Source organism: Schistocerca gregaria, chromosome 2, assembly GCF_023897955.1.
Source record: "Schistocerca gregaria isolate iqSchGreg1 chromosome 2, iqSchGreg1.2, whole genome shotgun sequence".
NCBI classification, from domain to species: domain Eukaryota; kingdom Metazoa; phylum Arthropoda; class Insecta; order Orthoptera; family Acrididae; genus Schistocerca; species Schistocerca gregaria.
Genome location: NC_064921.1, coordinates 797,164,786 through 797,188,072, shown reverse-complemented (window position 1 = coordinate 797,188,072; position 23,287 = coordinate 797,164,786). Strand labels below are relative to the sequence as shown.

The 23,287-nt window shown below is 41.7% G+C and overlaps 1 protein-coding gene across 2 annotated transcripts in view; it reads left to right on the top strand.

The window, feature by feature from the left end:
* The first annotated feature begins 5,875 nt into the window (after positions 1-5,875).
* LOC126335071 (uncharacterized) overlaps positions 5,876-23,287 on the top strand; it is a 151,634-nt gene continuing 134,222 nt past the window's right edge. Inside the window, exon 1 of one of the 2 annotated variants that reach the window (XM_049997955.1) lies at positions 5,876-6,112. In XM_049997955.1, the coding sequence (XP_049853912.1) occupies positions 6,073-6,112 (40 nt within the window). In that variant the 5' untranslated portion in view covers positions 5,876-6,072. The remainder of the gene's footprint in view (positions 6,113-23,287) is intronic. The other variant, XM_049997956.1, reaches the window with a different exon arrangement.

Below are 23,287 nucleotides of genomic sequence, written 5' to 3'. Positions count from 1 at the left end.
ACAAATTTAACTCTTTTCGATGATACGTCTCTCAAATTGGAGAAATTCTCCTGGGTTTTCCTTTGTAAAGGAACATTTGAAAACAGAGTTAAGCATTTCTTGTTTTGCTTTGCTATAGTGAGTTACTGACTCATTTGCGAGTACTGGACACTGTAACTGCCCTGTTAAATTGTTAAAAGCTTAGTCAGCCGGTGTCGTAATTTTGAAATGAGAGTTCGTGTGAATGTCACGTAATAAACATTTCATGTGAAGCGCTGTTGCGACAGAGGCAAAGGTTAAATGTGAAAACTAAGCCACTGAATAACGTTATTAAGGAATACACTAGACTGACTACACAAAATAAGGGCACGTACATTCGCGAGTGAGCGGTTCAAAATAAGAATCAATACTGTAAAGGAAATAGGTCATAAGTATAGTTACATCGGTACACACTCAGTTGTATGTGAACATACATTCAAAGTATTATCGTTCCCCGTGGCCTGGGTAAAAAGAACTGTGGTTAAAATGCATTTATTCGTCTAAGAAAGAAAATAATTGGACTTTGTAATCAAATGAAAAGAAAGATTGCAGTTTCTGAATGTCGCAGAAAATATGGCCTAAATATTGAAACTGACACTGGGAGCCATGAAGGGAAGGAGATGAACATATTAAGGTACCTCTGTTGTTGAGCAGCGCTGTTGTCAAGATCGTCATCTCCATCTAAATTCTCCATTCAAAATTAAAATAATAATAACCTTCCAGAGTTACAGATCTGGGATCCATAGCACCATAAATGAGAAATTGCTTTCATTATTTAGCGAAATTGCACCAGAAATTACACAGCACTTCGTTTGTACATATTCTCACCAGGAAATGTGAACAGCACAAGGTAACTATTGATAAAACTAATAAATGAAGACCGTAAATCTTATTTTGTCCATTAGTGTTAAATACTTTTCAAATGAATCTTTGGTATAAGAGAGGAATAATTATCTATACCTTTTGTCAACAAGAAAAAAATATTAAGTTCTTTTATAACACTGACATCGGTGTCACAACAGGCTCTACATAAGACCAGAATTTCTTTGGGTTTCGGGAAAACTCATTTGACAAGATTCTTCTATGATACTCACTGAAGGCTTCCCACAATCCTCTCTTGACAGCTAAAAGCGTTTCATTCAGCATCTCTCTGTCTATAGGCCTAAGCTTTCTTTTACATCTGTTATGCAGTAATCTCTGTTTCTTTAGAAGTTTCTTTACAATGATTGTTACCATGGAGGGTCTCTCCTGCCCCCTCCTCCCCTATTATGAACTGTTGTACTAGGCAGACTACATATCTATCCAGTGCAAGGTCAACTGCTCTTTTCACACTTGACGTCCCATGTGCGGTCTCATAGATCACTAAAGTTTATTGTTACTCTATTGCTAATGCATAATGGAGGGGTAGGAGATTACAGCGTTGTGGATTTGCTCGTTCCTGAAGCTGCTGTGGTTTCCTTTGTCAGTAGCCACTTGAATATGGCGTGGACTTGTACCATTACTGCTTCCCTTGTGCTAGCGGTCTCTGGTATCATACCTGGGACGTTGTGTTATAGATTAGATTAGATTTACTTTCCTTCCATTTGCTAATAAGTGAGGAGGTCCTACAGGACGTAGAACATGTCAGAAAAACAATAACACATTACAAATGTTTACAGCTAAAGCAAATAAGTTAATATACCTTCCACAGGTCCCAATTGGAATGATCGTCTTTTTTTAATGAACACTGTATGAAAGGATCATTTTACAACACTAATTTACTATTATCACATTAATACACTGAATTTAAAATTAAAAAAAGTTTTTATTTATAAGGTAATAAACATATAATAGAACTACTGCAATACTTATTTACAATGAACACATTACTGCACTGAAGTGGTGCAGAAGTTAGATTATATATATACACAAATCAGTTGATTCTACTGACAAATACATCAATGGAGTAGAGGGAATTGGCCACCAATAAATCCTTTAGGCTTCTCTTAAACTGAATTTCGTCGGTTGTTCAGCTCTTTATGGTTGCTGGCATGTTATTGAAAATGTGTGTTTCTGAATAATGGACACCTCTTTGTACAAGAGTGACTTTAAATCCTTGTGAAGATTATTCTTATTTCTAGTATTGATTCCATAAACTGAGCTGTTGGTTTCAAAAAGTGATATATTTTTAATGACAAATTTCATTAAGGAATAAATATACTTTGGGAGCAGTGTTAGTATCCCTAGTCCCCTAAACAGGCCTCGGCGGGATGTTCTTGAGTTCACACCCATATAATCTATTGTACGTTTTTGTGCCAGGAAAACTTTAGCTTGGCTTGATGAATTACCCAAAAAATAATCCCATATGACATTATGGGGTAAAAGTAAGCACAGCATGCCAGCTTTTTCATTTTTATATCCCCTATGTCTGACAGAATTCGCATTGCAAATAGAGATTTGTTTAGATGCTTCAGCAATTCTGTGGTGTGCTCCACCCAGTTGAATTTATTATATATATATATATATATATATATATATATATATATATATATATATATATATATATATGTATATATGTATGTATTTATTATCAAGCTCTAATACCAAGAATTTAACACTGTCCACTTCTTCTATCTACTTGTCATCATATGTTATGCATTTACTCGTGGGACACCCCTTACAAGTTCTGAACTGCATTCAGTAACCCGGTCTACATCTACTATTCATGCTATGGACAAAATGGTTTGAGGTATGTTACACAATGGTAACACACATACACTGTTGTAGGTAAGACTGTCACATACCGCGAAAGTGCGGTAAAACAGCTCATGGAAGTAATTATGTGACACCTGTTCAACCAGCAGTCTGCACTCACATTGTAGGAGCTATGGTTAGTTCAAATTTCCTTTCGTAAGCATGACTTAAATGCACCATTATTTATGAATGAGTGACACATGTGAAGTTAGACAGGAGACTAAGTCAAGCTGAAGTGGTTTCATTTGCTCAGTTCATTGTCACCTGAAGGTATTACCTGTTGGTTGCCTCTTGGACTTAGAGTCTAATGTGTGAATCTTGATGTCATTAAATAATATTTTTCTGACTGGCTTGTTTTGTACACGTCTGAGGGTGTCGGACTGTGATCCTTCGAGTGCAAAGAAATCGAAATCCGGCTGCAGTGAATTAGATCTGGAAAAACATACCAAAACTTTCTGTTATTTGAACTGACAGATTTGAAGGGTGTTTGGAGGCTGCTGAAGTCGACAACAGATAGGAGTGGTGTAAAGGGAGTTAAACACATTCAAACGTTACCCCTTTGCAAAGTAACAGAACTGTTGTCGATTTATTTACGAAAATGTGTGATCAAAGCAAACATGCAGAAAAAGTGAAGACAGCTGAAATAAGAAACTTTCTGGCAAATTAAAACTGTGTGTTGGACAGAGGCTCGAACTCGGGACATTTCTCTTCTGCAGGCAAGGCAAAGGTCACGAGTTCGAGTCTCAGTCCCCTAATTTGCCTTGCCCACGCAATGCAAAGATCTCGAGTTCGAGTCTCGGTCCAGCACACAGTTTTAATCTGCCAGGAAGTTTCATATCAGTGCAAACTCTGATGCTGAGTGAAAATTTCATTCTGGAAACATCCCTCAGGCTGTGGCTAAGCCATTTCACTGGAATATTCTTTCTTTCAGAAGTGTTAGTTTTCACGATTCGCAGGAGAGCTTCCGTGAAGTTTGGAAGGTAGGAAGCTAGGTACTGACAGAAGTAAAGCTGTGAGGAGAGGGCGTGGGTCGTGCTTGGGCAACTCAGTTGGTAGAGGCCTTGCCTGTAAAAGGTAAAGGTTCTGAATTCGAGTCTCGATCCAACACAGTTTTAATCCAGGCACTCTCATACCAGCACACAGTCCACTGCAAAGTGAAAATTTCATTTGGGAAGCTGAAAGAAGATTATCAACTTTCTTCACAGGGCATAATATTTCGTTTTCAACAATGTAGCATCTTGTTCCTTGTTACTGGTAAAATATGTTTTTACTGACTCCAAAATTGTTTCAGAGATGACTTTACGCAGTATAAAGTGTACTAATACAGTGAAAAATGTTATTGCAGAGGTGGAAACTGATAAAAAGGTTCAGTTACTAAAGGACATTATATTTTCTGTTCTGGTGGACGACGTTATGGATGTATCAAATAGAATACATATGTGCATTATAGTGAAATAATTGTCGCCAATTGACGTGTGAAAACACATCTTCTGGAATTGATCCCCATGGATGCCAAAGAGTGTTCGGCAGAAAACCTATTCATAGCTCAGGAGATTATGTTGAAAGAGAAGGATACTCCAGTTGCAAATTTAATTGGCATGGCTTTGACAGTACGTCTGTAATTGTGGTAAGCCGTAATTCTGTCATAACAAGACTTAGAAATGTTGTACCAAATCTGATTGTTCTCTACTGTATATGCCATTCATCTGCTTAAGTTGCAGGGAAATAATGTGAGAAGCTTCCTAGATCCTGTGAAGAGTTAATAAGATCCGTGGTAAGCTACACATTCGGCAGTGCAAAGTAATGCGCAATTTTACAAAAATTCCAAGAATTGTTTGGAGTCAAACGTAAAAAGGTGGTGTATTATGGGGTACACGATAGCTTGTTTTACATGCATGTCTTGTTCATCTGCTGGAAAACTGAGATGTATTTTTCTATACTTCCAGTTAGCAACTATGGAAGATAAATTAAAGTCTACAGAAATGATTCATTGGGAAGAGAAAATTTGTATACTAAACCTTAGATGACGTTTCTAAAGTATGTTCTGGTTTACTTCAACAATTTTAACGCCCTTTTTCAATTCAGGGAAATATTAATTCACAAGGTTTTGGAAGATTCTTTGCGTCTGTTTCAAAACATGATCAGAACTTTCTAGCCCGTGTGTCATCACTGACATGCATAAGGTTAATAAACTTCAGCCATGCCATTGTCTCACATTAGAATCAGTGTATCTTGGCCCGAATGTGAGCAGTTATTACAAACTCTCCCTAGAGAATGTAAAAAGTGAATTCACTAACTAAGACTTAAATATCTTGACTTCTATATCACAGCGACCGAAGAAATGTCTACCTACACACGATGATTTTTTTGAAAACTTAAAATTCATGCAGCCAAATATTACATTAATAGTAGACAGATCGTCCCAGATAAATGATGTATTGTTTGTTGCATCAAAGTTTGAAGGATTTGATCTAAATACCTGAGCAATTGAATGGAGAAGTCTTCCATTTGTGCCTGAGGGAAGGAAGAAGGAACTTTCAGAAATCGACTTAGGTTATATGTGGAGTGAAATCTCAAAGTTGAAAGACTTCCATGATCAGCTGCTTTTTCAAAATATCAGTTAACTTGCTAAGCTGTTTCGTTCACTTCCACAATCTAATACTGTAACTCAAAGAATATTTTCTATTGCAAGTGATGTAAAAACAAGAAAACGGAACAGAATTGGAACAGAGAATTTAAATTCCATATGCGTTGTGAGATCTTCATTTTAAGCAAACGGAATAGATTGCTCAACTTATCAAGTTGAACAAAAACATCTCAATTTTTACACTAAGATAAGCTTGTATGAAGTGACAGTTTAAGTGTGCGATGGGGACTGAATGAGGAAAGCTTATGTGTTTCGGGAGTAATATTTCTACAAAAGGAAAGCTGTATCAACTGAAACGAGAAGCAACCAGTTCAATAACGCAAGTCCTGAATTTACATTATATTATGTAGTGTTGCAAGGGCTTTAGTAAATGCAGTAGTTATGCACCCTAAACACTACTACTAGTTTATATTCCTCCTTGTGGAATCGTAGTCCATTATTTCTCCCCCCCCCCCTTTTTTTTTTTTTTTTTAGGCGCCAGATATCTTTCTTTACCACGGGACAGAGAAGGGATATTTTGAGTACCCGGTAGGGATGTAGGGATATTTGAGATTCAGTGTTTGTCATGGCGGAATTCAAATAGATTGAGCGCGAAGTCACAAATGCCAGAAAAAAAATTGTTTTCGAATAAGGTGTGTGATGTTATCGGGACGTAGTGAATTGTAAAAAGAATAATGTTGCAGAACAACGTGGTAGATGTGAAAAACATGTCTGGTTTGTATGAAATTTAATTTGGTAATTAATGACTGTATTTAAGATATTTGCATCCGTCATGCATGAAGTTTTCCTGGGCGTATGAGATTTTTGAAGTTGGGTGTTCTACTTTTCGTAGGATGTACGTATGATGTGGAACCTATTAAATGTTTGCTAAGATGTTTTGTTAACACCAGTTCACATACAAATACGATGTAACCAGTGTTGTTGTACAGTGAATAAATAAACTTCGAAATATGAATTTTTGTTAGGCCTAGTTAAAAGACAATTTAGTATGTAGTACAACCGTACTGTTAACCCTTTTGCTAAGAGTCACCCAGTCACCATATACTTCTAGGCCGTGAAGATTTGGCACCAATAACAATTGACACAGTGTCATCATCTTCATATTCTTTATCTGTGAACAGAATGAAAGGAAGCTACAGTAAATAGTATGTCACACACATTAAAGATACATATGAAGTTAATATTATTTCTTTTAGTTTCTACTTGCAGTACTCCCCATTTCAAAGATTACTCTGGTTCAAATATTATTAGGTGACACAAAAGCTAGCAAAAATGAAAGTTTAATGACCACAAATGGGAAACATTTTCAGTGTAAATGGTACTGCGCCATATCTTTGCAAAATAGCAATCTGCTATTTGAGTGGACTATAGCTCTTGTTACATGTTATGACAATGGTGAATCCTCAGTTTGGGCATGCAATATCCTCACAATTGCTACAGTGTTCATATGAAGTTACATATGTCAAGGCATCGTGATCATTCAGAAGATGGTCTTCCTTGTGTCAGAAACTAGACTTTTGATAAGGCTTATGGTGAAGAACATAGATGGCATCCCTATGCTTTTGTCTCCTTCATTTAAGATAAACATGCTTCATCTCATAGGTAATGTGTAGTGAGGTGTAGGATTCAATAAAAGTGAACATTGTACTTCAATAGTGTATTCTCATTTGTCGATTTGGGAACCTACAAAAAATAGAATTTGGCCCAGAAGCAACAAAAAACACGGGAACGCAACATAGGTATGCAGCCCGCCCCTCCTCCTGTTCTCAGGCTCTACTTTTATGTTACCACAATATCTAGTCAATAAATAACAAACAAAAGTTGAAATCGGTCAGTCAACAGTTTCAGGGTTGATGTTACTTATTTCACAGAGCACTGGCTCAAAAATCAGATCATGTCATCTTCAGCTTTCCAAATTATGGAGTTGGTAATGGATTCTGCAGGTCTGACAGCAGGGGGGGGGGGGGGGGGGGGGGGGGGTTGGAGGATGTCTAATACTTGTTGAGGAGGACATAGTATTCAGCATATGCAACAAAACTGACCACCTAAATATTTAAGAAACATTTTGAGCATTATGGTGTAGAAATCAAGCATGTGAATGTAATTATAGTCTGTACTTACCATTCTCCTGATGACAAAATATCCCAGTTTCTGAACACTTCTAAAACTTGTGTATTTTTACAGATTGAAAGGTAAGAACATATTGTGTGGTGATTTTGGCATGAATTTTGGTAACATTTTACGTGCAATGAATCATGTTGTTGACCTACTAACAACGTTCGATATCCAGAACATAGTATAGGGTCCAATTAGAATAAGAAAGCAATTCAAGCAGCTGTATAAATGCAATACTCTTATACCCATAATCTTTCCCATTTATTGAAGTCCTGAACTGGTCTAATTTACTCTATCAGGGGAGCGTGTTGTGGCTGAGTTTAGAACAAATAGAAGAAAAGTCATCACCTACTTTCATCTGCAGAAGGCAGATAAGAAACCCTAGCAGTTTTGGCATGTTTAAAACTATACTTCAATCTCAGTCCTGGGATATTATTTGCAAGGATGAAAATGAAGGTTAGATTAGACCCAAAAATGAGATGCTTTTCATGGGTGTGGAACATGTCAGAAAGTATAATATATATATATATAAAAAAAAAAAAAACATAAAACATTTGAATAAAATACTTATGACTCTGATCATTTGCCAGATTGTCAAAATGTGTGAATACATTACAGTAAACTGGAACTGCTAATATCCATAGAATTAATACACTTGTCAGAATGAAACTTTGTTAAGCACATTTATCATACACAAAATGCCTAATCTTTCCAGTTGTGACAAAGTGCCGTCAAAACTGAAATCTGACAACTTTACTGAAGCTTGCCTGACAGTCCCTGTTAAGATATTCATCTATAGAGTAGGAGGAGTTGCCTATCAAAAGGTCTTCCAAACTCTGCTTCTACTGTAGGCCTATTTTATTTGAAACCAAGCTTTTAATGATTGCTGGCAATTTAGAGAAAATATTTGTTCCTGAATTTTTGGTCCCCTTTCTGGACCAAGGTAAGTGATTGTAACTCTTTATGTAGGTTGCTCTTATTCCTACAACTGATACCGTGTATTGAGCTATTTTTTAGAAATAGAGATATATTAATCACAACAAATTTCATTAAGGAATAATTATACTGAGAAGCAGTGGTTAGAATACGAAGTTCCATCAACAGGTTCCTACATGATATTATTGAATTTACACCACAAATGATTTTTATTACATGCCTTTACTTGCTAAAATCATTTGGGCAGTTTGATGAGTTACACAGAATAATACCCCGTATGAGAAACAGAATGAAAGCAAGCATAGTATGCTAGGTTTTTTTTTGTACTTATATCTCCTTCATCTTTCATCATTCTCACTGAAAAACAGACTTGTTTAGCTGCTTCAGCAATTCTGTGGTATGCCCGTCCCAACTGAATCTATTATTGAGTTGTAATCCAAGAAATTTAACACTGTCAACCTCTTCTATTTACAAGTCGTCTTATGTTATATACATGCTGGAAGGAATACTCTTACAGGTTCTGAACTGCATAAAGTGGGTCTTTTCAAAGTTCAGTGAGAGCGAATTAGCTTTAAACCATTTATTAATGTCAGTGTATATTTGATTAGCAGCCATTTCTAATTCTGTACTTGCTACTTGTCGCAATGTTTGTATCATCTGCAATTAAAACAAACTTAGCATCTGGCAATGTAACAGGCAAGAGGTCATTCTTGTACCCAAGAAAAAGCAGTGGGGCCTTGAGTGACACCATATGTAATTAATTCCCGATCAGATGAAGACTGGCAACTTAACTGCACAGATATTTTACGATGACACCCTTTGTTTCCTATTAGTTAGAGAAAACTCTAATCATTTCACAGCATTGCTGGTAACACTGTATTCTTATTTACTTAAGAGAATGCTGTGGTTCACACAGTTGAAGGCTTTTGATGGGTCACAAAAAATGCCAGCGGCCTCTGATTTATTATCTAATGAATTAAGTACATTCTCACTGTAAATGTAAATAGCTTTCTCTATATAAGGACCCTTAAGAACGCCAAACTGTGACTTGGACAATATATTATTTACCATGTGCGTGACCTGTTCCAGCCCACATTCTGGTCGATCTATTAAAAAGGAAAGGATGATTCAGCAGTTCAAAATTCTTGACGGTCTAGCCTACTCTGAGGCCTGACAGTAATTTGACCGTCTCCACCTTTGCTTCTATTGCATCCTTTCCTCCTCCATAGCTCTGTTGTGTTCCCCTACCTCCTCCCAGTTGTTCATGTTCCCTCTTTCTTTTCAGCTGGAGAAGAAACCATCTTCCCTGGCACCCACTGGGGCTGGGGCTCTATGAATCCCATTCTCTAGCATCTCGAGGACAAGAAGCCTGTTACTTCCACAGATGCGGGGACCCATGCTGTGGGGGGCCTCAAGGTCATTCAATCTCTTTTATTATCCTGAGACTACTGCGACTCTCGCCTAATGGCTGGGGTGGCGAAGACTTAAGGCCTGGGCCTAAGCCTGACTACCAAAGCACTCAGCCTTGCCTCGCATTTCCCCCGCTGCTCCACCACACTGTGCATGAGGGGGGGGGGGGGGGGAGATGGGGAAACAGAAAACTTGCCACATTTAAATGACTGTATAGTGGTACTGCGTATGGCGGGGTCTTATGTTTCTCATTTCTCAACAATATAGATTAAAAAAAAGTGTCAGTATTTATTATTATTAGTGCGCTGAAGACATGACTTTTATCTGGTACGAACTGTCTGCTTATGGACAGATGCAGACAGTTTCAGAGTTTTAAACTCAAGTTGCCATGTAATTATGACTTATTTAGTTTCATAATCGAAAAAGGTCTTACTTGTAAACAGATGTGACATTGACAGCGTTTTCAAAACTTTGATGAAAATTTTGTTGTAATTCTTGCAAGGACACAATGAATTCTTCAAACATCATGCTTCCTTCAACACCAGTGAGCTTAGCAAACTGGATTGCCTTTGTCAGAATTTGTTCCCTCTAAAATGTGATTTTCTTTTTAAATGTCCCTCCATCAAATCAGAAAGAAGGTACCGTGTAATGTAGTGTGCAGTGAAATCCACTTAAAATGTGAAGTCTTAAATACATTCTGAATGTTCTAATTTTTGTTCCTGCACTCCTTTTTTCTTCGTAAATTCAACAATAATGAGATATAACTGGACAAATCATTCCAGTCATGCTCCTTCACTTTGCACTTTTGCGGTAATGTACTTGTTCATTTGCATTGAAAACTGTTGCAACTGAAGGTGGAATCATGGATGTCGTTTCAGAAATTTTACTGTATGTACCACCAATTTCTTAAAGTGCTATGTCTGCAAAATTAGTGCAAAGTGCTTCTTGATGTCCAGAACAATGAATCCTGTCTGTCGATCGTTGTAGTTTTTGCCTTTTTTCATTGTCAGCTAAAAGTTTTAATTCCTTTGACATTGTACGAAACTGTCATTTTGTAGCATATAAGCAGTACCTGTTGCATATGAGAATTGAGAATTCTCATCCCTCTCTTCTGTTTTTACCATTTTTAAAGCATTGTGATGATAGTTCACTAGACCACTTTCTTCTGTGCAAACAGTCTGACACTGCTATTCTGTCAGACTCAGAGTTGTGCAGACTGCAAAATTCTGCACTGCAATGCTAAATGAAATATCACGCTGCTTTGTGTACTTCAGACACGGACCAAACAAACCTGAGTGACAGGCCAGGCCTTGGGCCACACACAGTACTCACGTGAAGTTTGGCATGTTGTGGCTGGCCCTGGCCTAATGTGCAAGTCTCGGGACAACCACACACCCGCAATTTCCAGCAGGTGTGATGGACACTGATTCCACACAATGGCTGATTCTGGCACATTTAATGTTCATCTGGTCTCTTATACTACTTTCCTCCAATGGAACTGTAATAGTGTTAATTGTCTCTTTCTGGAACTGCAGTACCTTATATATATGAGATATGTGATATATATGGGATATGTGTGTGTGTGTGTGTGTGTGTGTGTGTGTGTGTGTGTGTGTGTGTGTGTGCGTGTGTGTGTGCGTGTGTGCGTGCGTGCGTGCGTGCGTGCGTGCGCGCGCGCGCGCGTGCGAGTGTACACCTGTCCTTTTTTTCCCCTAAGGGAAGTCTTTCCGCTCCCGGGATTGGAATGACTCCTTACCCTCTCCCTTAAAACCCACATCCTTTCGTCTTTCCCTCTCCTTCCTGAAGAAGCAACCATCGGTTGCGAAAGCTAGTAATTCTGTGTGTGTGTTTGTGTGTTTTGTTCATGTGCCTGTCTGCCGCCGCTTTCCCGCTTGGTAAGTCTTGGAATCTTTGTTTTTAATATATATATATATATATATACTCTGTAGCTTGTGTTGTATTACAAGAATCTCCATTTTGTGGATACTCAGTTGCCGACTCTTCATGGTTTCCAAGTATTCTGCCGGAACCGGGTCTGGTCTTTGTGAGCATAGTGGGCCAAAACATCCTAAAGGTGTTCTATGGGATTCATATCAGGACTCTGTGCAGGCCAGTCCATTATTTCGATGTTCTTGATGTATAACCACTTTGCAACAGGTCATGCATTATGAACAGTTGCTTGATCATGTTGAAAGGTGCAATTGCCTTACCTGCATTGCTCTTCAAAAGTGGGAAGCAAGAAGGTGCTTAAAACACCAATGTAGGCCTGTGCTGTGATAGTGCCATGGAAAACAACAAGGGGTGCAAGCCTCCTCCGTGAAAAACACAACTGCACCCTAACACCACCATCTCTGAATTTTACTGTTGGCACTACACACACTGGCAGATGACCTCCACCGGGCATTCACTATACCCACACCCTGCCATCAGATCGCCACATTGTGTCTCGCGATTCGTAACTCCACACATTATTTTCCCATTGTTCAATCGTCCAATGTTTACACTCCTTACACCAAGTGAGGTGTCGTTTGGCACTTACTGGTGTGATGTATGCCTTATGAGGGATCCCACCCATCAACTTTGACCCGTGACGTAAGGCTGTTGTGGTGCGTGGCGTCACGGCGGCGCAGAATTTAGTTTGTGAGAGTGGCGTGTTTGCAGGTGTCATTTTGATGCAATCGGTGGTGCTCTCTGGTGGTGTGTTATGTTATGCTTTTGGTTTAGTTTGCGAGTGTGGTGTCGTGTGTGAATTTTGGTAAATTGCTGTTTCTATGTCTTTGGTAGGTACGGATATGACTGACAGGGTCAGCAGTTTTCGGTTGTCAGCTATGACCGGGGACAGTGTGTTGTCTCTAATACAATTTCTTCAACTATTCGGATTTTTGGAGGAAGTCGTGAAGTGTTCAGCATGATGTGAAGAAATGAGGCTTACTTAAAGTTCCGGTGTCTCGGACCAAGGACGGCTGTATGTGGAGATGTTGTAAGGGTAACAGGTTAAGGGAAGTGTTCGATCCCAATGTGTGGCTGTGAATGTTGGTATTGCTGTCAGCAGATGTTTTTGAGCTATATAGGTCAAGGGAAGTGTTAGGTCCTAATTTATGGGATCGGGAGCTGCTATTGAGCTATATAGGTCAAGGAAAGTGTCCGATTCCAGATGATATGTGTTTAGTGGTATTTGGGGAGTTTTGTGATGTTGGTTTTTTTGTCGTTTTGTATGGGGATGGGTGTCTAAATCCGTTTATATTTAGTTCGTACCCACCTAAAAACCCCTATTTCCCACACTTGTCCCGTTAGGCTTTTTGTGGAACGTGCGTGGGCGTGTTTTTCGATGTATTTTCGTCCTCATAATGTGTACGTAACGACTTAATATGCGCCATATTGAAATTGTGGTTTATGGTCGTTTCCGCCATATTTGTGATGTCGTGGGTCAAAGCAGACGGGTGGGATCGGGCGCTTCAGTATTTCCCTTATGAGCAGCCGCTTGGCCATGAAATCAAAGTTTTTTCACCCCCTGTCTGTCATAATACTTGCAGTGGATCCTGATGCAGTTTGGTATTCCTGTGTGATGGCGTGAATGGATGTGTGCCTGTTACACATTACACCTCTCTTCAACTGTCGGAAGTGTCTGTCAGTCAATAGACAAGGTAGGCGTGCATGCTTTTGTGCTGTACATGTCCCTTCACGTTTCCACTTCACTATCACATCAGAAACAGTGGACCAAGGGATGTTCGCGAGAGTGGAAATCTCGCGTACAGGTGTATGACAAAAGTGACACCCAATTACCTGACGATGTTCGAAGTCCATTAGTTCCGCAGGGCGCCCCATTCTGCTCTGTCGCGATGTCTACTGGCTACTGAGGTCACTGATATGGAGTACCTTGCATTAGGTGGCAGTAAAATGCACCTTATATGAAAAATGTGTGTTTGAGGGTGTCCAGATACTTTTGATCACATAGTGTGCCTAACAACTTGTATTAATTTGGACACAGGCGGCTTCTGGAGTTTCCATTGATCTGAAAAGCCATTTGATCTAGTCCAGTGGCTATCAAACTTTTTTGCTCAGGAGTCAACATTGACATTGTGGGGTTTCAGTTGGTACCGCTCATATAGTTGGTAATATTATTAGTTGGTTATCTACATAAATTAGTGCGTAATTAACCCAAAATAGAATAGCTGTAATAAGAGCACAAAAAGTTGGACAACAGCCCCAAAAGCACTGATATTTGCGTTTTGGCACCATTCAGAACAAGTAGTGTTGACTGTGACCTCTTTCAGATTGCTGCCAAACTCAACAATCTAACATTTGTGACACTATATCTGTGTGATAAGAGTGTTGGTTTTACTATATATGTGAATGACTGATTGACGGCAATATTTGTAGTTAAATTTGAATGCACTGTTCAATATTAGACTCAATCACAAAAGTGTGCTAAATGATTTAAATGCCAATTTTCGTCTACACATGCCACTATATTATAGCTTTAATTAATTTAATGTTACTTGCTACAAATAAGTACTGCATTTGAGGATGATATTTTGTGTAGTGAACATTCATGCATCCATGTTACTTCCATGTCAATAGTGGCTGATTGGTACGACTTGTGCATGCCCATGAGCTGTCATAACTGAAAGTTAACCAAGAAAACACCCCCTCACTACATCCTCTAACACCACAGATATCACCCTAGTTATCCCTTTGCCTCCGAGGTAAGCGTCCAGTTTAGTGTAGCTAATGGCTGCATTCACCAATGTCCATTACAATTAAGCACATCTAAAAAAAGCTCTTTTTGGATTCAGCTGTTAGTTGCTAGACGCTCATTGTTATCAAATGAGGCTTGTAACTGCTGGCCACATGAATACTTGAGTTGGGCCAGAGTTTCACAACCACTGATCTAGTAAATCACACAGTGATCCTACATAAACTGGATGCTTACATTATAAGAGAAGTCTGCAGTGAATGGTTTGTCATATCTATCAGACAGAGAGCAGCTGGTAGAAATAACAACACATGATATAAGAACAAGCTATTCAGATACAATGTCTGTTACATCAGAAGTCCCACAGGGCTCAATTTTAGCCTCTTCTTCTTTCTCTCTATTAATGTCCTCCTGGAACACCTATCCACGACACCTGTCATTTGCCAATGATACAAACCATCTATCTTGTAACAGTTCTCCACAGTAGATAAGAGCCAACTTTGTTGACAGCTGTGAAAGGCTTCCATGCTGGCTCTTTGAAGACAACCTCTTAATATAGGGCGATAAAAAAGCTCATACAATATTTTGTCCATCAAAGAGCCATACACCACACGTAGAATCCTCGAAAGAGCCATACCTAAAGACTGGAAAGTAGCACACACAAGTCACACCAGTTCCCAAGAAAGGAATAAGTTATCCTCTGAATTACAGACCCATATCAGTAATGTTGATTTGCAGTAGTATTTTGGAACCCTTGCTATGTTTGAACACAATGAGTTACCTTGAAGAAAATGATTTATTGACAAATAGCTAACAGAGATCCAGAAAATGTTGTTCTTGTGAAACACAACTAGTTCTTTATTCTCGCCAAGTAATGAATGCTGCCAATAGATCTCAAATTGATTCCATATTTTTAGATTTCTAGAAGGCTTTTGACACTGATCTTCACAAGCAACTTCTAATCAAATTGCACGCCTGTGGATTATCATCACAGTTGTGCAACTGGGTGTGTGATTTCCTGGCAGAAAGATCACAGTCCGTAGTGATTGATGGAAAGTCATTGATTGAAACAGAAACAATATCTGGCTTTCCCCAAGGGAGTGTTACAGGCCCTCTGCTGTTCCTGATCCATCTAAACGATTCAGAAGACAATCTAAGCAGCTCCATTAGATTGTTTGCGAATGATACTCTCATTTTCCACCTAGTAAAGTCGTCAGGTGATCAAAACCCAATGCAAAACAATTTAGGCATAATATATGTATGGTACAGAAAGTGGGAGTTAACTCTAAATAATGAAAACTGTTGAGTTGTCCACATGAGGACTAAAAGGAATTTGCTAAATTTCTGTTACAAGATAAATCACACAAATCTAAAGGCTCTAAATTCAACTAAATACTCAAGGATTACAATTACGAATAATTTAAATTGGAACAATCACAAAGATAATGTTGTTGGGAAAGCAAACCAGACTGTGATGTATTGTCAGAACACACAGATAATGCAACAGGTGAACCAAAGGGATTGCTTAAATTACACTTTTTTGTCCTCTTCTGGAGTACTTTTGTGCAGTGGGGGTCCACATCAGACAGGAGTGACGGAGGATATTTAAAAAATTCAGGACAACTCGTTTTGTATTATTGCAAAGTAGACGATAGCGAGCCATTGGTACAATAAGTGAATTGGGGTGACAATAATTGAAACAAAGGAATTTTTTGTCGTGGTAGGATCTTCTTATGATGCCTCAAACACTTGCTTTCTCCTCAGTGTTAAAATATTTTGTTGGTGCACATCTACAAAGGAATAAATAATCATAAAATAAGAGAAATTGGAGCTTGCATGGAAAGATTTAAATATTCATCTCTCATGTGCACTGTTAGAGAGGGGGGATGATAAAGAAATAGCTTGAAGGTCTTTGATGAACCCTCTGCTAGGCATTTAATTGTGAATTTCAGAGTAACCTTCTATATGTAGGTGCTAATCATGAAGGATTGAAGGGTATTGCTGGAGCTTTGAAGTGTTAGATGACTTCATAATCGAACACTTCTAACAAGGGAAACTTCTCATTTGCCCCCCCTCCCCTTGGATTTAGTGCTAAGAGGATCCAGTGAGCAGCCCATCACAAACTGAACACCGATCAAGGATGGAAACAGGAAGAAGCTGTACTGGAATCTGAAGAAAGGGAGGTGGGGGGGAATGGAAACAGTGAATGGTCCAAGAAGTAGCAGTGCAGTATAGAGCATCTGGGGAAAGAAGTGGCATCGAGGTTACGATGTTGTACAGCAATGGACGAGTCATTTTCAGACCTCCCTCGTAACTCTTTTTCTTCCTCTTGCTGTTCATTCTATTCAAATTTGTGTCTGTATTGTGGTGTAACATCCATTTGCAATAACGAGGTTTAAGGTAGGGACCTGTAATAACAGTTGATTCTCCACAACTACTCTGTTAGCAGTCAAAAGGAAGCAGCTTTTGAATGGGAACCACAAACATTTGATGACAAGGTGACAAGTCAGTCAAATCCTTCACCAGGAAACCTGTCTGTTGTCATACACGGCATTAGTGACAGTATGTGGGTCATACAATAGGAATCTCTTATCGACGCACGTAATTTGTACGACTGGTAAATGAGTGAGGTATGTCATTGCCCAATATAGGTGTTAGTGTGAATGTGGTCACTCCCAATGACACAGTTTCTGTGTGCTGTGAAGACACATGCTTTTAACGTTTTTGGAGTTGTTCCGTTTTGGAAATCTTGACCCTTAAATTCCTTTGTTGTAACATAGTTCACACCCGTTTATATGTTGTTTCAATTTCTGTGATACGTCTGTGTGGTATCTTGGCTGCCCTCACTATTCACCTCATTTACTTGTGACGTCAATGTATTCTTACCACGACTCATTTTCAGTAATCAATGTACAGTATGACAACTGCCAAGACTACAGAAAAAGGACAAACATTTCAATGACCAGAGGAACAGTTCATAATGTTGGGGAAGGGCACGAGATAGTTTTTAATACTGCTCATCCGCGTGGTGGTGATGCAATGCCGTAACCACTTAACCAACATGCCATTTTTTATTTTTCTTTATTTTTATTTTCCGAGCTACTCTATAAGCATTTCTTGTTCTTGGACCATTCAGTTTACATTTTGCTTTTTTTCCCCATAGTTCAGTAAATCATCTTCTTGTTTTCATGCCTGATCTGCGTTCAATTTTCGACGGGTTATCCACTGGGCCATCTTACCACTAAATCGGAGAAGGGCTGCTATGGGGAGTTTCTCTTGTAAATGAAACTCACAATTCGCCTAAATTATCTAAACTGTGGAGATGCAAGGCCTTAGAGGACTATCCTATTGTGGCTGAATTGCATAATATTTTTAACTTATGTGAAGGCATGGTTACATGCTCTGTTGTGATGGATATGGATACTGAGGAATTGTGGGAGAAATGGAAAACCGTGGGTGTCATGGAAGTATAGAACTACATGAGGAGAGTTGGTGATATGCTCAGTCATCTGTGCCCCGGAGGTAAAGGCAAGCTCCTGTCTTGTTTCAGTCAAATCTTGTTTGATGGACAGTAGATTACCACTTGGAAGGAGGCCATATTAATTCCATTATGGGAAACGGGCAATTATCTTGTGTGGGGTAAGACCCTAGAGCCCATGGTCAAAGACTACTTTGTCTGGCTCGCCATATCCCGAGATCATCTGTGCTGCTGCCAGTGCAGTTTCAGTGCAACCATTTTGCTCTTCAGTTTAATTCCAGAGATGTCTATACAACAGTCTTTGTTACACAGAAACCAATTGGATGTTGTGATTTTTCAACTTGAAAAAGTGTAAGACACCATTTTGAGGTACAACATCCTGCACAACTACATGAATGGCAGCTACCTGGACATCTGCCACTTATCGAATTCTTCCTCGAGAATTGATGCTTTTGGTATTGCTTTGGTGGTGCCTTGTATGACCATTACATTCAGGAATCTTGGGGTCCCCCAAGACCGAATACTCAGTTTTGCATCTCCTCCACAGTCAGGAACCATTAAGTGATCTTTGTTGGTGGGTGATTTTACACTCTTCTTCTACTCTTCCTCTGATCTTTTTTGCAATGACAACAAGGGATGAGCATCAGGAGGCTGGAAGCTTGGGCCATTAAAAATGTTCTGTGTTCGCACCAGAGAAGACCACATTTCAGTTTCAGCCAACTAGAGCGGCTTGAAATTGTAAGTACAATATGCACTTTTTAGGCCTTCTGATTGACATTAAATTAACCTGGTTCCTGTACCTGAAAGACCAGTGAACAAAGAACTTCAGATCATTGAACGGTTTGAAATACCTCAGTGGAAATGCATGGAGAGCCGACAGTCTGGCCTCTTGCAGTTTTGTAGTGTGTCTGTCAGATCACGATTAGATTATGGCAGCGTGGTTTATGTATCAGCATGTACTTCCTACCCCAAGACGTTAGATGCTGTCCACCATGAGAAGAGTAGGTTATCAACTAGTCTCTCAGACCAGACCAGTTCAGAGTTTGTGTGCAGAGGCTGGTAAACGACCACTCTGGATTTGGCAACACCTCTTTCTGACTTGACAGGCCATTAAAATCTTAACATTGCCTCAGTCCTTAGCCCACCCCAACTTTGAGTGGTTGTTCAGGGATTGGTCCCATGTGGCCAAGTCATTCAGTATGTGTGCTACTGACTGTCTCACAGATCTGGCTGTATCAGACCTCAGAGTATGTGGCCAGGACTCGAACAGATTGCTAACTTAGTGTCTTCATAGGCCCAAAGTGACCTTAAGCTTGACAAAGTAGAAGAAAACTTTTACATCACATTACTTTTTTTACAAATCTGTTTTCTTCAGCTTTAAGTAAGTACCACAGTTCCATCATTGTATGTGTGGATGGCTTCTAGCAAGGGAATGCTATTGGTTGTTCAGCTGTTTTGTCTGATAGGATTTTCCATCTAAACGTTCCCGAACACTACAAATTATGATGTGGGGCTATATGCATTATTTTATGTGGTAATTCCACATCAGTCCAACACAGAAAAGTAATGGTTTCAACCTCGAATTTGTAGATGTATGAGACCATTGTGAAGTCAGTCACAGACCAACTACATTCAAAAATTATGTGAAATTGCACGTCAGCCTCAACATAATAGTCTTGTTTCTAATCCAGACCCCCCTGTGGGTTCGGGGGTAAGAATAGGCCCACGGTATTCCTGCCTGTCGTAAGAGGCGACTAAAAGGAGTCTCAAACGTTTTGGCCTTGTGAGATAGTCCCCTAACGGGTTTGACCTCCATCCTTCTAAATTTTCCGAAGAGCGAGCCGATTGGGGAAGGGCGCCTTACAAGGAGCGATGTGTCCATCATGCATTACCATCTCTAGCCAGGTTTGTCGTCATCGCTTAGCAGTCCCGCTCACCTACCATCTCTTGGACGTGGATTTGTTCTTGGGTGCAGTTTATTGCAGTCTGCTATGTTGTGTCGCTTTATGTGCCAATGACGATATTGGACTACATCACCTGAAATCCAGCACGGTAGCCAGTCCGTTGTGGTGGGGCCGCCATGTACCCTGTTGGTTGTAGCCCCCGACTACACAGGGATCGCTCTGCTGATGCCAGCGCCGTTAACTCCCCACGTATGCCAAGGAGTAGATGCCTATCTCCTTGGGGCATTGGGACTCCCGGCAATGGCCATCCTGCCAGGTGGTCGTTGCTGAGGCTGGGTGGCGCCCGTGGGGAGGGCCCTTGGTCGGAGTAGGTGGCATCAGGGCGGATGACCCGCAATGGTACATCATCTCTTGCTGGCGGCCAGCCGCCAGCAGTCTCCAAGCGTTCCAGGACTCAATACAACGCAACTACATATGACCCCAAATCGTTCCCCTCCCTGGCTACACCATGGGAGGAACGAAAGACTAAGGATGCCAGCGAACCATACTCGCACCGCTACCTGGTGTGTACGAGAGCTGATGGTGAATCCTTTACATCCATGAAGCCTCAGTTCTTCGTCGAGCACTTAGAGGACAAGTTCGGGGAGGTGGAGGGCTTGTCCAAAATGCGCTCGGGCTCGGTTTTGATCAAATCGGCGTCCTCCGCCCAGTCCCGCCGGTTACTCGATTGTAACAAGCTGGGGGATGTTCCGGTTACAATCACGCCCCATAAGAGTCTTAATATGGTCCAGGGCATAATATTCCATCGGGACCTTCTATTGCAGTCCGATGATGAGCTTCGCGCCAATTTAGAGTGGCGAGGTGTTCACTTCGTCCGGCGCATACATCGTGGTCCAAGGGATAAGCAGGTTGGCACCGGTGCCTTCATCTTGGCCTTCGAGGGTGATACTTTACCTGAGAAGGTCAAGGTGATGGTCTATCGTTCTGACGTCAAGCCATATATCCCTCCCCCGATGCGGTGCTTTAAGTGCTGGAAGTTCGGGCATATGTCTTCCCGCTGTACTTCCAGCCTCACATGTCGAGATTGTGGACGCCCATCACATCCCAATACTCCATGTGCTCCGCCTCCCATCTGTGTAAACTGCGGAGAGCACCACTTGCCTTGCTCGCCGGACTGCAGGATCTTCCAGAAAGAGCGCAAAATCATGGAGTATAAGACCCTGGACCGCCTGACATACACTGAGGCCAGGCAGAAGTTCGAACGCCTCCATCCTGTTCGAATGACTGCCTCTTACGCCGCGGCTACTACTGTTATGGCCCCATTAGCTCTCCCTCAGACTGCCACCTCTCAGAGCCGGAATGCTACTCCTGCCCCCTTGATGGTGGGGGGGCACTTCACTCCCTGCTGCTCCTGCACTACCTGCCTCAGGAGCAGCAACCCCCCAACCATCGGGGACATCAGTCCCCACTCCTAAGCTGGGGAAGCCTCAAACTTCCCCGGCTCGAATAGCACGGAAAGGGTCCCTTGGGTCCCTTCCTTCCCAGGTTTCCGCCTCTGGGAAGGGTGACGTCAGCCAATGGAAGAAAAGCAGACCAGCGGCTGGTCGCAGGGCTTCCCGCTCCTCCTCCGTCCCGGAGACTGACTCGCTGGAGCCCTCCCAGCCAATGAAACCCAAGGACCAGAGAGACAAGACGAAGAAGACCTCTAAGGCCAAGGAACACGCGGTGGCATCCACCCCACTGCTCCCTACAGGCTCTGCGTCTGAGGATAAGGTGGAGATCCGGGCGTCCGCTGAGGACCTGGATCTCGCCGGACCCTCAGACACCATGGAAGCAGATTGTACTGGTCCTCCATCGGTGGCAGCAGGTGACCCAGTGGCGTGATCTGCCTCCTCGGCCCCTTCACGCCTTTTTCGGACGTGGACAAAGCGATACTCCAGTGGAACTGCAGCACTTTTTTCCACCACCTTGCTGAGCTTCGCCAACTCATCAGCAGTCACCCTTTCCTCTGCATTGCCCTACAGGAAACTTGGTTTCCGACAATGCGGACCCCTGCCCTACGTGGGTATCAGGGTTATTACAAGAACTGGGCAGCTTATGAGAGGGTATCTGGTGGAGTCTGCGTCTACATCCTTAACTCTGTCTACAGCGAATGTGTACCTTTTCATACACCTTTAGAGGCTGTCGCTGTAAGGATGTGGACGCCTCAGCCTATTACTGTCTGCAGTTTGTATCTTCCACCAGATGGTGATGTCTCGCGTCATGTGTTGGCTGCATTGATAGCACAACTGCCTCCTCCTTTTGTGTTACTGGGCGACCTTAACGCCCATAACCCCCTGTGGGGTAGCGCCGCGATTACTGGCCGGGGTAGAGATGTCGAGACTCTTCTCTCGCAGCTTGACCTCTGCCTCTTAAACACGGGAGAGCCGACACATTTCAGCGTAGTCCATGGCACATTTTCGGCCATCGACCTTTCTATCTGCAGCCCCGGACTTTCACCATCCATCCACTGGAGGGTCCATGACGACTTATGTGGTAGTGACCATTTCCCCATCTTTTTGTCACTACCACAGCATCACTCTTCTGAACGCCCCTCCAGATGGGCTCTGAATAAGGCTGATTGGGGCTTGTTCTCCTCTCTCGCCATTATCGCACCTCCTTCCCATGACACCATTGATGCGGTGGTTCAGTCGGTCACCACCAGCATCGTTTCTGCGGCGGCATCTGCGATTCCCTGTTCATCCGGGTCCCCTCGGCGGAGGACTGTGCCTTGGTGGGCGCCCGAGATCGCAGAGGCGATTAGAGATCGCCGGTGGGCTCTTCAACACCATAAGCGGCACCCGTCCTTGGAGAACCTCATCGTTTTTAAACAGCTCCGTGCCCATGCCCGTGCCCATGCCTGTGCCCAACGCCTTATTCGCCAACGGAAGCAGGAGTGCTGGGAACGGTATGTTTCCACCATTAGCGACCGTACCTCTGCATCGCAGGTTTGGGCTAAGATTAGGCGACTCCATGGCTATCGGCCGCCTGTCTCTGTCCCTGGGCTTTCGCTGAATGGAGTGGTGTGTCCTGACTCCGACACGATTGCGGACCGGTTAGCAGCGCATTTTGCTCAGTGTTCCGCATCTACGAATTACCCACTGGCCTTCCGCTCCCGGAAAGAGCGGTTGGAAAGTTGGAGGCTTTCCTTTTACACGCGCCACGCGGAGTTGTACAATGCTCCTTTCAGCAACTGGGAATTCCAGAGTGCACTATCTGCTTGCCCTGATACGGCTCCTGGGCCAGACCGCATCCACAGCCATGCTGAAACACCTCTCTGTGAATTGCCAGCGACGCCTCCTAGATGTTTT